Source organism: Danio aesculapii, chromosome 24, assembly GCF_903798145.1.
Source record: "Danio aesculapii chromosome 24, fDanAes4.1, whole genome shotgun sequence".
Taxonomy (NCBI): domain Eukaryota; kingdom Metazoa; phylum Chordata; class Actinopteri; order Cypriniformes; family Danionidae; genus Danio; species Danio aesculapii.
Genome location: NC_079458.1, coordinates 10,179,444 through 10,194,845, shown reverse-complemented (window position 1 = coordinate 10,194,845; position 15,402 = coordinate 10,179,444). Strand labels below are relative to the sequence as shown.

The 15,402-nt window shown below is 35.6% G+C and overlaps 1 protein-coding gene across 2 annotated transcripts in view; it reads right to left on the bottom strand.

Annotated features, from left to right (window-relative positions):
• LOC130218297 (matrix metalloproteinase-16-like) overlaps positions 1–15,402 on the bottom strand; it is a 111,218-nt gene that overhangs the window by 63,287 nt on the left and 32,529 nt on the right. For both annotated transcript variants that reach the window (XM_056450460.1, XM_056450461.1), the window contains 2 exons: positions 12,834–12,956; positions 1,409–1,713 (listed from right to left, as the gene is read on the bottom strand). In XM_056450460.1, the coding sequence (XP_056306435.1) occupies positions 1,409–1,713; positions 12,834–12,956 (428 nt within the window). The remainder of the gene's footprint in view (positions 1–1,408; positions 1,714–12,833; positions 12,957–15,402) is intronic.

Sequence of the window (15,402 nt, the reverse complement as noted above, 5' to 3'; positions counted from 1 at the left end):
TGACTGTGACTGAATACATTCACATCCATATTTATATGCTTTCCCACCACTGTTTTTGGATGTTGGGCGTCTTCTTGAGACTGAATAATACGTAGGTTAGTGTATGCTCCATTCAGCTGTTTTTGTTTAGTCAGCTTTTTGTTTTATTAAAGAATTAATAGACTACTATGGCTCAAAGCAATGTTTTGTGTTTAAAGTAGCCATTTTGTGTGGCAAGTCGCCATATAATAAATGGCATAAAGTACATCCAGCCTGTTGTTTTTGCAGAATAAAGCCCTTCATTCTGAAAAGCCTGTCAGGCTTTATTCTTTAATAAACCACCACCTGGACGTATTTTATCCCTTAATTATCAGTCTAGTAGGTTTATTTTACTAGTTGTATTCCTTGTTATATTGCTAGTTGTTGATTTGATGATTGCTGAATCTAATGATTCCTAGTCATTTACTATAAATTACTATAGTTATTTTCCTATGGGAACAAATGAAGCGTTACTGTAAAGAGTTAACAAACAATAGGCATATAAATCATCAGAATAAATCTATTAATTTCTTAGGCATGTCGTATTCCACATTGACATAAATAATGTATCTAATAAAAGCAAATTAAATCGGAATATTGTTAGAAGGCTTTCGGAAAGTTTCAATAATTAATAATCATTAATTATTAATGAACAATAGAATAATGTTGGACATTCAAAAAATGTTTAAAAATAATCACCTGATATATTAACATGGAGTAAATATTTAAAAACTGTGTCAATAGAATCAAATTAAAAGTAATTAATTAATTATCAGGAATTTGCATGTTCTCCCCGTGTTGGTATGGGCTTCCTCCAGGTGCTTTGGTCTCCCCCATAGTCCAAACACATGTGCTATAGGGTATACTATAGGGGAACTGGGTAAACTTAATTGTCGGTAGTGTATGTGTTTGAATGTGAGAATGTATGGGTGTTTCCCAGTACCGGGTTGCAGCTGGAAGGGCATCCGCTGTGTAAAACATATGCTGGATAAGTTGGCAGTTCATTCTGCTGTGGCGACCCCTGGCTAATAAAGGGACTACGCCGAAGGAAGATGAATGAATGAATGAATAATTCATCAAAATGCAGAAATGTCAGTTGTGGTGAATTATGGTGAATAAATAGAGAGAGCGATGCCTAAACTCCAACTACTTGAAAACAAACTAGCAAATCCACTCATTTGTTTGCACTATAGGCAATCATTTGCTCTTAAATGTAAGGGAATATAAACTGCAATTGACCAAAATACAAACATTGCACCATTTCAGCATTTCCAGTCCAGGAAAGCAATGCCCAGACAATGCAGTTATTTGCTTGAGCGGAGAGCGAGCTGAGATTTATGCTCCAATAAAGCTGCCTTTATATGGGCCCAATATAACCAGGTTTACGTACCGTCATGGTTGGGGTTCCCCAGAGTCCAGGGCTCATCTGAATCAAAGTGTGTGTCTCCTCCAATCCCTGGACCGGGGAAGTAGGCATGTGCAAGAAAACCCCCTTCTCCATCAAAAGGGGAGCTGTCGCCGTGAAAACCTGAGGCGAAAATGATAGTAATATCCACATCTTTCTTGCTGCGCTCCAGGTCGCTGTATGGCACTGCCTCGAAACGCAGGGGCGTCACGTTCTGCCACACGTCAAACGCCCGCCGGATGGCATTGTGGGTCTCTTCTGCGCCCACTTTAGGCGTGATGTTTTTTATGCTGGAAATAGAGCAGATGGAGACAATCAGAAAGCAGCAGTTATGATTGGAAAACAACAGAAAACGTGACTCCAATCCAGGTTGCATGTTGCTAATGATGCGTCTTTCATGTTATTTTTACTCATTTTCTTTCTCTGAAGAGTACTATAAATAAAAATACAAAATAGTTTTTAAAAGTTAGCAATTTGATTGATTAATTTGGCAGCACGGTGGGTCAGTGTTTAGTACTGTCGCCTCACAACAAGAAGGTCGCTGGTTCGAGTTACGGCTGGTCCAGTTGGCATTTCTGTGTGGAGTTTGCATGTTCTCCCTGTGTTTGTGTGGGTGTCCTCTGGGTTCCCCGGTTTCCCCCACAGTCCAAACATATGCGCTATAGGTGAATTTGGTAAACAAAACTGGAATTCGGTGCTTTAAACATATGCTGGAATAGTTGACGGTTCATTCTGCTGTGGCGACCCCTGATAAATAGGGACTAAGCTGAAGGAAATTGAATAAATGAATTTGTCTATTTGTAACTAATAAATTATGCAAATATGTGCTATTGTCATGCTGTTTATGCTAATTTGGAAGCTATTATGATTGCTTCCTATTAGCAACTGCACAGCTAAAGTAAATATTTCTGGTTTTGACCGCATTGCAGTTTCATATCACTACGCCAACAGATTTCAGTTACTTCACTGACTATAACAGTCAAAAAATTATATAAAAAGTAAAAATGTAAAAAACCTGCATTAAGCTGACACTTTTTGGAGAGTAATATCTCAAATGAGAGTAAATTAGCATGTTAAATTAATGTAAAAAAGAATATCAAAATATATATTCATACATTTATTTCTACACTGTAAAATAAAATTATTGCTGGGTTCTTTTTTTGTTGAATCATATGTAAGTTTCAAGTCATCTCAACTTACTTCAATCAAACTGCCTGAAATATTAAGTTACACTTTGTATAACTTAAATTTTTTTGTTGAAACCTGATTTACTTTTTAAAATAAGTTGAATCAACTTAAAATATTTGTCGTCATGACTTTTGGTCATACATTTTTTTAAAGTGTACTGAACATGTACAACAATTTAATTAAAATTGGCAACTATTTTCTATGACGATACTGTTGCGTTCTCCCCACAAAACCACAAGTGTGTCACTTTTTGATAATTACATATTACTAATAATTACATATTGATATTTAAATACATTTACATTTACTTTTGGCTCAGGTGGTAATACTGTTTTAGTACTGGAAATTTCTGTGCACTGCAAAAAATTATTTAAAAAAATTATATGTTGTCTTGTTTTTAGTCCAAATATCTAAAAGATTTTTAAGGCAAGAAGCATTTTTAGACAAGCAAAACATATCGTCTTGCTTTCAGAAATAATATGTCAAAATTAAGTGAGTTTTCCTTAAAACAAGCAAAAATAATCCGCCAATGGGGTAAGCAAAATAATATTGTTTTTCCTTTTGATATAAGATTATTTTGCTTACCCCTTTGGCAGATTGCTTGTTTTAAGGAAAAACATAAACAGTTTGACATCTTATTTTTGAAAACAAGCCAATATTTATGCTTGTCCAGAAAATGCTTCTTGATTTAGAAACAAGACAAAAACTCTAAGTATGAAAAAATAAATTGCATTGTGTGCTCATAAAAAAGCTCAGAAATATGTTTTGTTTGTTGTTGCTTGAGTAACTGAGGCATAGGGTAAAGTCTAGTAGGATACAGCTGCGGATATGCACATCAATATAGTATTACAAAAAATTACATTTTTACAGAACTGTGGTGTTTTGGTTTAGGGTTTGGGTTGGGGTAGACATTAAAAAAAACAATTGATTGGGTAATTTAATAAATAACAAAAACAATACTCTGTACAACTACTGTTTTACGTTACTGTGATGGTTGGGTTTAGGGTTGGGGTGGGGTATGTTAATAAAACACAATTAATGGGAAATTTAATAAATAATATAAATCAATTTTGTTAACTTTCAGTTGCAATCATATCTAATCTAGCAACAACTGAGGCACAGGCTGTAAAGGCCCCGCCCTCTTTTGAAAACAGGAGGGGAGCAGAAGCTAATTTGCATTTAAAGAGACACAAGCGAAAACCTTTTTTTTTGCTTTTTCCCCAAAAAGGGGCATTTACAACACAATGTGATATAGAATTCTGCATGTATTTTATAACACACAATAAAACTCTCATGTGTCCACAAAACGTATCTCTCATTTTATGCAGATTTAAATCAAAATACATGCCAAATTATATATCACATCATGATGTAAATGCCCCTTTTTTGGAAAAAAGCAATTTAAAAAATCCTGTTTTAGTTTGTGTCTCTTTAAATGCAAATTAGCTGCTTCCCCCCACCACTTTTCAGAAGAGGGCGGAGCCTTTACAGTATGTGCTTCAGTTACTCCAACAACAAACAAACAAAACATGTTTTTGAACTTTTTTCTGAGCACGCAATGCAAAAGAAATCTTGTTGTAGTCCAAATATCTAGAAAGTCAGAAATCAAGACGTATTTTCTGGACAAGCAACCAACATTGACTTGTTTTCAGAAATAATATGCCAAAATTAAGTGAGTTTTTCCTTCAAACGAGCTAAATAATCTGCCAATGGGGTAAGCAAAATAATCAAAAGAACTGTCAAAAGGAAAAACAAGATTATTTAACTTGTTTTAAGGAAAAAGTCACTTGATTTTGACATATTATTTCCGAAAACAAGATGTGCTGCTTGTCTATATGCTTCTTGATTTAAGAATTTTTAGTTACTTGTACTAGAAACAAGTATTTTTTCCAGTGCACAGTGCATTACCAATATTAAAACAGCATTTATTATTAACACACAAGTGAAATATACACAAAGCTATATAAGTAAAACACAAAAATTTTACTTTTAAACTGTCGGTTTTAGATTTTATGAATCACCAAGCACAGTTTTAGCCAAAAATCTTCTTTAATGTATTACTAAAGAAATAAAAACACCTATAAAAATGTTTTTTGCTCTAACTACAAACTTTAAAACACCTGACTATGTTTCCCACGGGTCGCTTTAAGTTTTATTTGATTGTCTCTTTGCTTATATTAAGTATGATATCAGGCACTTGTGCGAGTGTCTATAGCGCATTAGCCAAAACTCTCAATCAACTCAGTAGCAGCTGTTTTCTCAAATGTGTGGAGGAATTTAAACTGTATTAAAGCTGCGCCTCTTAAAATATTTACAAGACATAATATCTCATGGAAACCTAAGCTCTCTATCTCGATTCACCCCTCTCTCTCTCTCTCTCTCTCCAGGTGGTTGGGGATGAGGTTTGGAAATCATCCGCATACAGTTGTTCTGTCTGTGAGTACAAACTATTAGATCAACATCTGGCCTCGCACTGTTCATTTATTTTCCTTTCTCAGCTGTACTTCCCAGAAATCATAATCCTGTCTTTCAACTTCATGACCTTTTAGATATTTCTTTTTTCCTCTCCAGGCTTAGGTTTGTTAGCTGTACACCGCGCAGTGTGTTTTAAAAACCTTCCCGCGTCGCTTCTCATCTGCTACTTGCACAATTGATTCAATACAAAAATCACTGAGCATAAATTTGCATCAAGTCTGGATGGAAAAAAGCACTTGGTTGATGACCAGAGCTGGTGGAAAATCGTTTTCCACAATCTAACCGTGATAAATCACAGCGACAGCCAGGGGTTAAGTGTGTGTCAAGAGGGCACAATGGTTATAATTCATGGATCGACTTATTTGGGGTTTGAACCTGTAACTGTTTGGCCATCAGCCCAGGTCTTTAACCACTGGGCTTCACCACCGAATCAAGTCTTTTTCCACTGGGGAAAATCCAACAGCGGGAGTGTTGTCCACTATACTTACACTAGCAGGGTTGTGTGGTCTTTCTGAATTAAATGGAAATGGCTTTTAAATTACTGAGTTTGGATTTAATTTAAATTTAGGTAGCAGACAGGTAGAAAGCTGTAATGATGAAAACTGTAAATAGACAAACATTCAGCTGTAATTAAGCTACAAAAAAAATCTTAAGTTTGGAGAAAAAGGATCATTTTAAAAGCTTTTTTTCTGAATAATCGTCCTTTAATAAAATATATGAAAATGCTATTTAAAAAGTAATATATACAGTTGCAATCAGAATTATTAGCCCCCCTTTGAAATTTTTTTTCTGTTTTTTAAGAAAACGGTATATGTGGTACAGGTGAATTGGCTAAGCTAAATTGACCGTAGTGTACGAGTGTGAATGAGAGTGTATGGGTGTTTCCCAGTGATGGGCTGCAGCTGAAAGGTGTTTACTGTGTAAAACATATGCTGGATAAGTTGGCGGTTCGTTCTGCTGTGCCGACCCCTGATTAATAAAGGGACTAAGCCCAAAACAAAATGAATGCATGAATATTGTATATTAGCATGGCTGTAATAAAATATATAAAATATCAAATTAAAATATATTTAAAAGTAAAATATCTTAGCCTGGTTGACTTACATATATTTGTATTTAAATCAGTATGCTGGCTTGGTTTACTTATTTTAAGAATAATTAATAAAATAGTTCATAAAGTCATAATGTTTTTAAAAAAGAACCTTTGTACTTCCTTTAAAAAACTAATAAACAATAGAATACTGTTGGACATTCAAATATTGATTTCAAAACATTTGGCTTGATATATTCACATTGAGGGTGACGCGGTGGCACAGTGGGTAGCACAATCGCCTCACAGTAAGAAGGTCACTCAATCGAGCCTCGGCTTGGTCAGTTGTAGTTTGCATGTTCTCCCTGTGCTGGCATGGGTTTCCTCCGGGTGCTCCGGTTACCCCCACAAGTCCAAAGACATGCGGTATAGGTGAATTGAGTAAGCTAAATTGGCCATAGTGTGATGGGAGCAGCACAGGGAGAACATTTATATTGAACTATTATATTAATTATTATTAAAAGATGTAAACCAAGCCAGCATATTGTTTTAAATACAAATATATGTAAGACAAACAGGCTAACATATTTTACTTTTAAATATATTTTAATACAGCCATGCTAACATACAATATTCATTCATTCATTTTGGTTTAGTTTGGTTTAGTCCCTTTTTTAATCTGGGGTCGCCACAGCAAAATGAACCGCCAACTTATCCAGCATATGTTTTACACAGTAAACACCTTCCAGCTGCAACCCATCACTGGGAAGGGGATCCACTGCGTAAAACATGTGCTGAATAAGTTGTCGGTTCATTCCACTGCGGCGACCCCAGATTAATAAAGAGATTAAGCCGAAAAGAAAATGAATGAATGATATTCACATTGAGTAAATGAAGTAAATCTTTACAAAGTGAAAATTTAAACCATTGTCAATGTGTATAAAGTGTTCCTAGAATCAAATTAAAATCTAAAACTGTGATTAAAAAATTAAGCCAATTAAAAAAAGATGACAAAATTCGATTCAGTTTTATTTAATAATTCATGACAGTGCTTTTCCAAAAATCTTAATGTACTATTTTATATATATTTTAAATACAGAGTATCTCAGACCAACGTCTGCCAAACGAAAAACCAACAACAGTGTCCATTACACTCTAGAAAAACCTAAGTATTATCCCATCTGAACCCGTGTAAACACAAGGCCTCACGCGAAACACTTCTCTGACCACTCAATACACAACACTGCGCTTTGTTCTTCCAGTCCTTCGCTGGCGATATTGAAACTATGTCAGTTACGTGAATGACTGGAGTGTGTGTTTGTGTCAGTGGGTATAAGAACACAGCCTGCTTTCACACACGCACACACACACACACACACACACATACATGCTTACAGTGATGTTATTTGTGTTCATTATAGTCTTAGCATCAGACCAGGGCTCTCTGTGTGTATGTGTGTTGACATGGTATGATCCAGGGTTGGGGGAAGGTGAAGGGTGGTACAGTCTGGATCAAGACCGAGAGCAGCGAGTGCTGAAGGGAACATCTGCCTTCCCATCTGCTCAGCCTGGCTACACACACACGCACACACGTATCACACACACATTTCTGCCTAAAGCCACCAAGCTGCATTCCATTACATAATCATAATCTCTCTCTCTCTCTCTCTCTCTCTCTCTCTCTCTCTCTATCTCTCTCTCTCTCTCTCTCTCTCTCTCTCTCTCTATCAGCTGACTGTATTGTTTGACTTATTTTAAATCAAAGAAATGCTGGTACACGAGTTTATTCCTTTGTGATTTTTGCATTGCCCGTCAGTTTTTTACATTAGCACACTTACTATCAAAGCAGGCCGGCCAGAGAGTTTAAAAGCACCGGTGTGAAGCTGGAGTTTGTTGTTAAAGCACTCACATGAATTATTCAGTAGCAATGTTTGTTATTGGAGCTGTTAAGCTGTCTAAATCTTCCCGGCTAACAGGGAACACTCTCAAAACGTTCAGGCAAGGTTCTCTCAAAGTTATGAAGAAGCGCACTTATATCGACTGTTTGTTTGTAGCTTTCTGATCTGTAATCATTTTAGCATAGAGATGTTGTTTATACTTTGAGTACGTTAACATGGACACCAATACTCCGATTAAAATATGATTAAGACCATGCTCTGATTAGGAGTCTACCATGTAAACAGCGAATTCTGATTACCTCAATACGGCTAAAGTCATAATCCAAAAAAAGCAGTTCTTAAACTATCTGTTTTTAGTTTGATTATTTTTATAATCTAAAGTGCTATCTGTGCTATGGAAATGTTAAAAGCATATGAAGAACTCTTGAATTCCTTTAGGGGACTTTTTTTTTATTGCACAAACCTGCCAACACAATAGTCTAAGGCAGATTATTTTGAGCCAAATATAAGGCAGTTATTTTTGAATATAGGTCATACATACATAAGCTGTGGGATTATCAAAGAAATATTGCATTTAGGATAGAGAGCATCATCTCTGTATAAGACTTCTCACAACAATACAAATCAGTGTTTTCAGTGGTCAATATAGGTCAAAGCACAATTCCGTGAGTCTAATTGCTGGAAGCATTTTTTTTCTTTACAGTTCAGTTTTGCGTTTGGATACTATGTACTTACTATATTAATTTTGACAACTTGTAGTAACTAAGTACTGAAACTAACCTTAACCCATGTACACTACCTGACAAAAGTCTTGTCGTCGATCCCAGTTGTAAGAGTAACAAATAATAACTTGACTTCTAGTTGATCATTTGGAAAAGTGGCAGGAGGTCGATTTTTCAGATGAATCATCTGTTGAACTGCATCCCAATCATCACAAATACTGCAGAAGACCTATTGGAACCACCATGGACACAAGAGTCTTGTAGAAATCAGTCAAGTTTGGTGAAGGAAAAATCATGGTTTGGGGTTATGTTCAGTATGAGAGATTTGCAACATCAAAAGCCTGAGGTATCAAGACATTTGTGCTACCCATTACATCACAAACCACAGGAGAGGGCAAATCAGCAGAATACTTCAGCCACATCAAAGTTCCTGAAAGCAAAGAAAGTGCTCCAGGATTGGCCAGCCCAGTCACTAAACATGAACATTATTGAGCATGTCTTGGGTAAAATGAAGGAGGAGGCATTTAAGATGAATCCAAAGAATCTTGATGAACTCTGGGAGTCCTGTAAGAACGCTTTCTTTGCCATTTCAGATGACTTTAATGTTATTTGAGTCATTGCAGAGATGATTGGATGCAGTCCTCCAAGCTCATGGGAGTCATACACAATATTAATTCTTTCTCCACTGCACCATGACTTTATATTCTATACTGTACATTATTTCTGTTAAGTGACAAGACTTTTGTCTAAGCAAAGTCAGACCTTACTGTCCTTATTAAATAATTAAAAGTCAAGGCATGATCATATTTTATTTTGGTAAAATAAGCGTAATCTAGAGGACTTTGCCTTTCATATAAGCCACTTCTGATACCAAATGATCAACTAGAAGTCAAGTTATTATTTGTTGTTTCTAAAACTTGGGTAGGCGACAAGACTTTTGTCAGGTACTATATTTACACACTATAAGCAACGCAAAAACTGCTTTCAACTTTAATAATAATCAGAATTGTTTCTTGAGCAGCAAATCAACATATTTTTAAGCACTTTGTGAGTCACACTTTATTTTAGTGTACAATTCTCGCTATTAACAAAGCATTAACTATGACGTTTATCTCAATAATCTCCTAATCTGCTGCTTATTAATAGTTATTAAAGTAGTAAGTATATTGAGTAGGATTAGGGATGTAGAATAGGATCATGCAGAATAAATATACAGCTAATATCTCAAAAATAGAAGCCACTAGTTAAAAGTGAGATTGAATATTTAAATCCTTTTTGTAGGATTTTTGCCTGATCATCACAAAAATTCAATTAAAATTCTATTTTAAAATGAATTGCAATAGAAAATAGCTCTTTAAAATCTTAATAATATGTCATAATATTTACTCTTTACAATTTTACACTATTATTTCTAGAGTTATGTTTTATCCATTAAAGGGATAGATCGCACAAAAATGAAAATTATTTTCATTATTTGCTCACTTTTTACTTGTTCCAAACCTGTTTTACAGTACTTGCTTTCTTCTGTTAAATACAAAAGAAGATATTTTGAAGAATGCTGGACACTTGTAACCATTAACTTTCAAATTTTTTCTACTATGAAAGTCAAAAGTTACCAGTAATTAGCTTTCATCAAAATATCTTCTTTTGTGTTCAACAGAAGAAAGAAACTCAACAAATTGGAAGCGAGTAAATATTCATTTTCGAGTGAACTATATCTTTAACAGAGACTTTCAGAAACATTAATCAATCTTGACCTCAAACATGTTTCATTCAGATAATGGCTATTGGCTAAAGTAATTTAGTTTATTCCAATTCCCTTCTACTATTATTTCAGTAGATGTTTGCAAAAGCAGAGAGTCCGCAGTTAGAGATGAGACTGTTGGATGGAGTGATTTAGGAACGAGTGAAGGGAGTTTGGCAGACGGACAGTGAGGTGAAGGAGAGGAATCTGACAGACTAATTATCTCAGCACTGCTGCTGGCACTGTAAAAAATCATTCTCTTAATCAGTATTAGAGTCCTATTCCAGTAAAACCTCTTTAAACGTCCTTAAAGACAAGACATTTATATAATTGAGTAGCAAAGCTGCATTAAAGAAAGTACATGTTTTCAGAGAATATATTTTGAAACTGAAGATGGTTCACCCAAAATTTACCATCGGGATGTCATACAAGGTGTACTGTAGGTAACTTTTTAATCTTCAATAGAGTCTTTTTAGATGAAACTGATGGTTCATAAAGTGTAAATCAATAGTTACCAGTACTTTAAGTCAAAAAATTTGAGTCACACTTTATTTTAGGGAACAATTTTCGCTATTAACAAATCATTAACCATGACTTTTGTCTCAATAAACTTCTAATTTAGTGCTTATTAATTATTAAGGTAGTAGTTAGACTGTAAAAACAATACTGTGCATGTTTTACTTAAATTGAGGCAAGTATTTGCATCAGACTACTGAGTATTTCAAACTCATTGTATTTTAGTTTGTCCTATTAGACTTTGCATGTTCTTATCTTGAACTTTCAAGTAATATCAACTCAATTTTATCAATTTTCAACTTGTAGTTTTAACTTCGCTTAACCAGTTTTAAGTCAAATGTACTTTTTTATCCCATAATCCCAGCCGATTTGAATGTTACTCCATTAAATGGGCATTATCAGTGGTTATCAGCTGATTGATATGGGCCAGTAGGTGACTTCTGCGCCTACTAGTAGGCTCAGAAGGCTGTAATCATCCATCAACATGGTTAATCAGCTATAGATCACATACAGCTGTCTGAATCTGGAGTCTTCTCTATTAGTATAGCTGATTTACCATGTGGATGGATGATCACAACCTTCTGAGCCTACTAGTAGGTGCAGAAGGCCCATATCTATAAGCTCATATCCACTGATTACGCCCATTTAATCGAGAGATAACATCCGAATAGGGTGATAATCCACACAGTATTTTAAGTCCTATTATTGAGTGAAACTTGTGCTTTTAAGTAATGCTAACATAATTTTATTATTTTATTACCAACATTAAGTTTGTTAAATGTTTTTAGATTAATAGTTTTTGTACAAACATTAATTTTTAATTTTCTACAAGTGTCAAATGCATTGATTCAATTCAAAACTCTTTTTACAGTATTAATTCAACAGTACACAGTAATAACAGCACATTGTTGTGATTAGTACTTTACCAGAGGTGGAAAGAGTAATAAAATATTCTTTTTAGAGTTAATTGGCACCTAAACTAAAGTGTTACCAAAAATACATACAGGCCAAAACAAAAACAAAACATGGCTCCTGGTGATACATTGACGTCTTATTAAGCAAAACAATGGAGATTTACATTTTACATGTCCTCAGGATGAGTAAATATTTGAATGATCTATCCCTTTAACTGTTTTCCTTGTGTTTTCCTTACTTCATTGGCAAATATTGTAGTTTTTTTGGTAGTATATTTAATACTGTAGTTTTTTTCATCATTCACACATCAACCTCGATAATAATATTAGATTTATGCTTAAAAGAAAAGTAAGGAAAAAAACAAGTCTTAGCATCTCATTGCTACTATCTTGTATAAAAGTTATAACTAGATAAACAGGCAAAAAATACAGATCTCCAAACAATAATTACATTAAAAGTTCCATGAAGTGCTTTGAAATGTGCATTTTCTTCAATGTTTGACATTATCTCAACTGAAAAATGAAAAGAGGGCGGGACATAGAGTAGCTCCTCCCCTTTAAAAAACAACCAAAAGCTTTTTGTATGATCACAGCTCTCCCATAAATAAAGAGCCAACGAGAAGCGTCTTGAAGGGGGCGGGGCATGTCAGATACTAGAGAGCATTTGATTGGTCAAGAAAGTGAAGTATGAGGTGACGTGAAAAAAATGTTGATCCATTTAGGCGGAAGTGATGAACTGCAAGCTTTGGATGTTTATATCAGGTTTATATCTTCTAAACGCAAATTTTGTCACTGTGTTGGAGCACACCAGCTTATGGATATCCTCAAAACTAACAGACTGATTGAAAATACACATTTGCTAACATACCGATGCATCTGAAATGCCAAAAAATACACAGAAAGAATGTGTTTTTTCAGCTCACCTGTATGTGATCTGTCTGTGTAGCCATTTCTGTCCTGTGAGGGCGTAACGTCTGTTTCGAACGCTAAATTTCGAGGGTCTGCCAAACTGGTCTGGGACTCCACACCGTGGCCTCTTCATCCAGCTGAGAGACAGAAATAAGTCTGTGACACATACTGTATGTTACATTCAGTACAGCTTGTCTCGACCTCTAGGCTACACACTCTAAAAAATGCTGAGTTATTTCAACCTAATTCTGGGTGTAATAGGGACTAACCCAATTACTAGGTTAGTTTTTTTTTTTTTTTTTCAATAGGACCACATTCAACTCAATGTTTTGGTTTAAGTAAGCCAGCATTTCTTAGGGTGCAATTTCAATTGAACATTTTCACTCAGCAGCCAATGTTGAGTAACTGACCACCATTTATTACTTCGTTTTACTTCAGCTAAGTCTCTATTTCAGAGACTTATATAACCTTTATTTATGTCATCTCGTCCACATACAAGCACATTTAGCTTGTGGTGTGATTTAACTTTGTATTTCTGCATTTAGAACTAATAGGACCACCATTTATTCATTCATTTTACTTCAGCTAAGTCTCTATTTCAGAGGTCGCCACATCGGAATGAACCGCCAATTATTCCAATATATATTTTATGCAGCGGATGCCCTTCCAATCGCAATCCAGTACTGGGAAACACCCATACACACTCATATTCACACACTTATACACTACGGCCAATTTAGTTTATTCAGTTCACCTATAGCGCATGTCTTTGGATTGTGTGGGAAACCGGAGCACCCTGAGGAAACCCACACGAACACGGGAAGAGCATGCAAACTCCACACAGAAATGCCAACTGGCCCAGCTGGGATTCGAACCAGCGACCTTCTTGCTGTGAGGTGACAGTGCTAACCACTGAGCCACCGTGCCGCCCTATTGGCCACCATATATGATCATAATTCTTCTTTTTTTAAATTCATGCTTCTCATGCGTTGTGCAACCCTCTTTACACCATTTTTCTACTGTTGGAAGCTGCCGGTTGGAGGACGTAATTTATGAATCATAACCTGCCAAACTGGCTAGTGAGTTGATGTATGTTGCCCACCATGGATAATTTTCACACGCATTTGGCAGGTGTTAATTTCAAGCCATGTCCTAGATTCATTATTTTTCCAGAATAGCTTCTCGAATTCGACGAGGCATTCCAAAATACAACCTTTATTTATGTCATCTCGTCCACATGCAACATTTATGCTTGTGGTGTGATTTAATTTTGTTTTTCTGCATTTAGAACTAATAGGACCACCATGTTCATACTGCAGATGCCAGACGGAATATTTAGAGATGCCAAATATCAGACTTATGAGTTTTACAGCTACTATCGGTTAATTAAGCTTCGAGGGATGAAACTGGATCTCAGCTGCACATTTGTTGTGTCAGATTTGATTCAGATTTGTTGTTTTAGACAGAAACGTGTTTGGGATTTACTTCAGAGGTTTTCCCTATGGATTCAGCAAACAAATAGAATATGTTTTCAAACCTCTATCATAATCTGCCAAGTAAATATTCATTCATTTTCCTTTGGCTTAGTCCTTTTATTCATCAGGGGTCACCCCAGCGGAATGAACCACCAACTTATCCAGCATATGTTTTACACAGTGGATGCCCTTCCAACTGCAACCCAGTACTGGGAAACATCCATACACACTTATTCACACACATTACGGCCAATTTAGTTTGCCTAATTCACCTATACCATGTCTTTGAACTGTGGGGGAAACCGGAGCACCCGGAGGAAACCCATGGAAACACTTGGAGAACATGCAAACTCCACATAGAAACGCAAACTGACCCAGCCGAGGCTCGAACCAGTGACCTTCCTTGCTGTGAGGCGACAGTGCTAACCTGAGCCACCGTGCCGCCCACCAAGTCAATATCACAATTGTACAGTAAATGTGGTTTTAAACCCCAAACACTGAGAAATTCTTGCTGCCTTACTTTTTTTAATTGAATCAAATGAACTTTTCTAGTCATCTCAACTCACATCAATCAAACAAAACCATTTGTTCTCATGACCTTTTTGTCATATATTTCTTTCAGTGTAGCTTATATTTTGTATGGTAGTATTAAAATTAACACCTGCGAAAGAATGCATGTGGCAGGTAATGAATATCAACACACTAGCCAATTCTGCCGGTTATAATCATTAAATGATAATCTATTACTTTGCATGCAATCCCTATCTAAAATAACCATTAAATATTTGTGTAAAATGTGTCGCTCATAGAGTGAAATGCAACATCTTTAAAACTCAAAGTTAATATAGAATAATCTATATTATATCTTTTTTGTCTAAGACTGCTTTTTGTGCAAAAAACAACCTAGTGTCTTTACTACTCGTGAGTTTCATCGATAGGTATTCACTATCAATACTGATAAGAAATACATGGGAATATTATCATTAAGGAATTATATGCAGAGGTACTATACTATACTATAAATGCAGTTGAAGTCAGAATTATTAGCCCCCCTGAATTATTAGCCCCCGTTTACCCCCCCCCCCATTTTCTGTTTAACTGAGAGAAG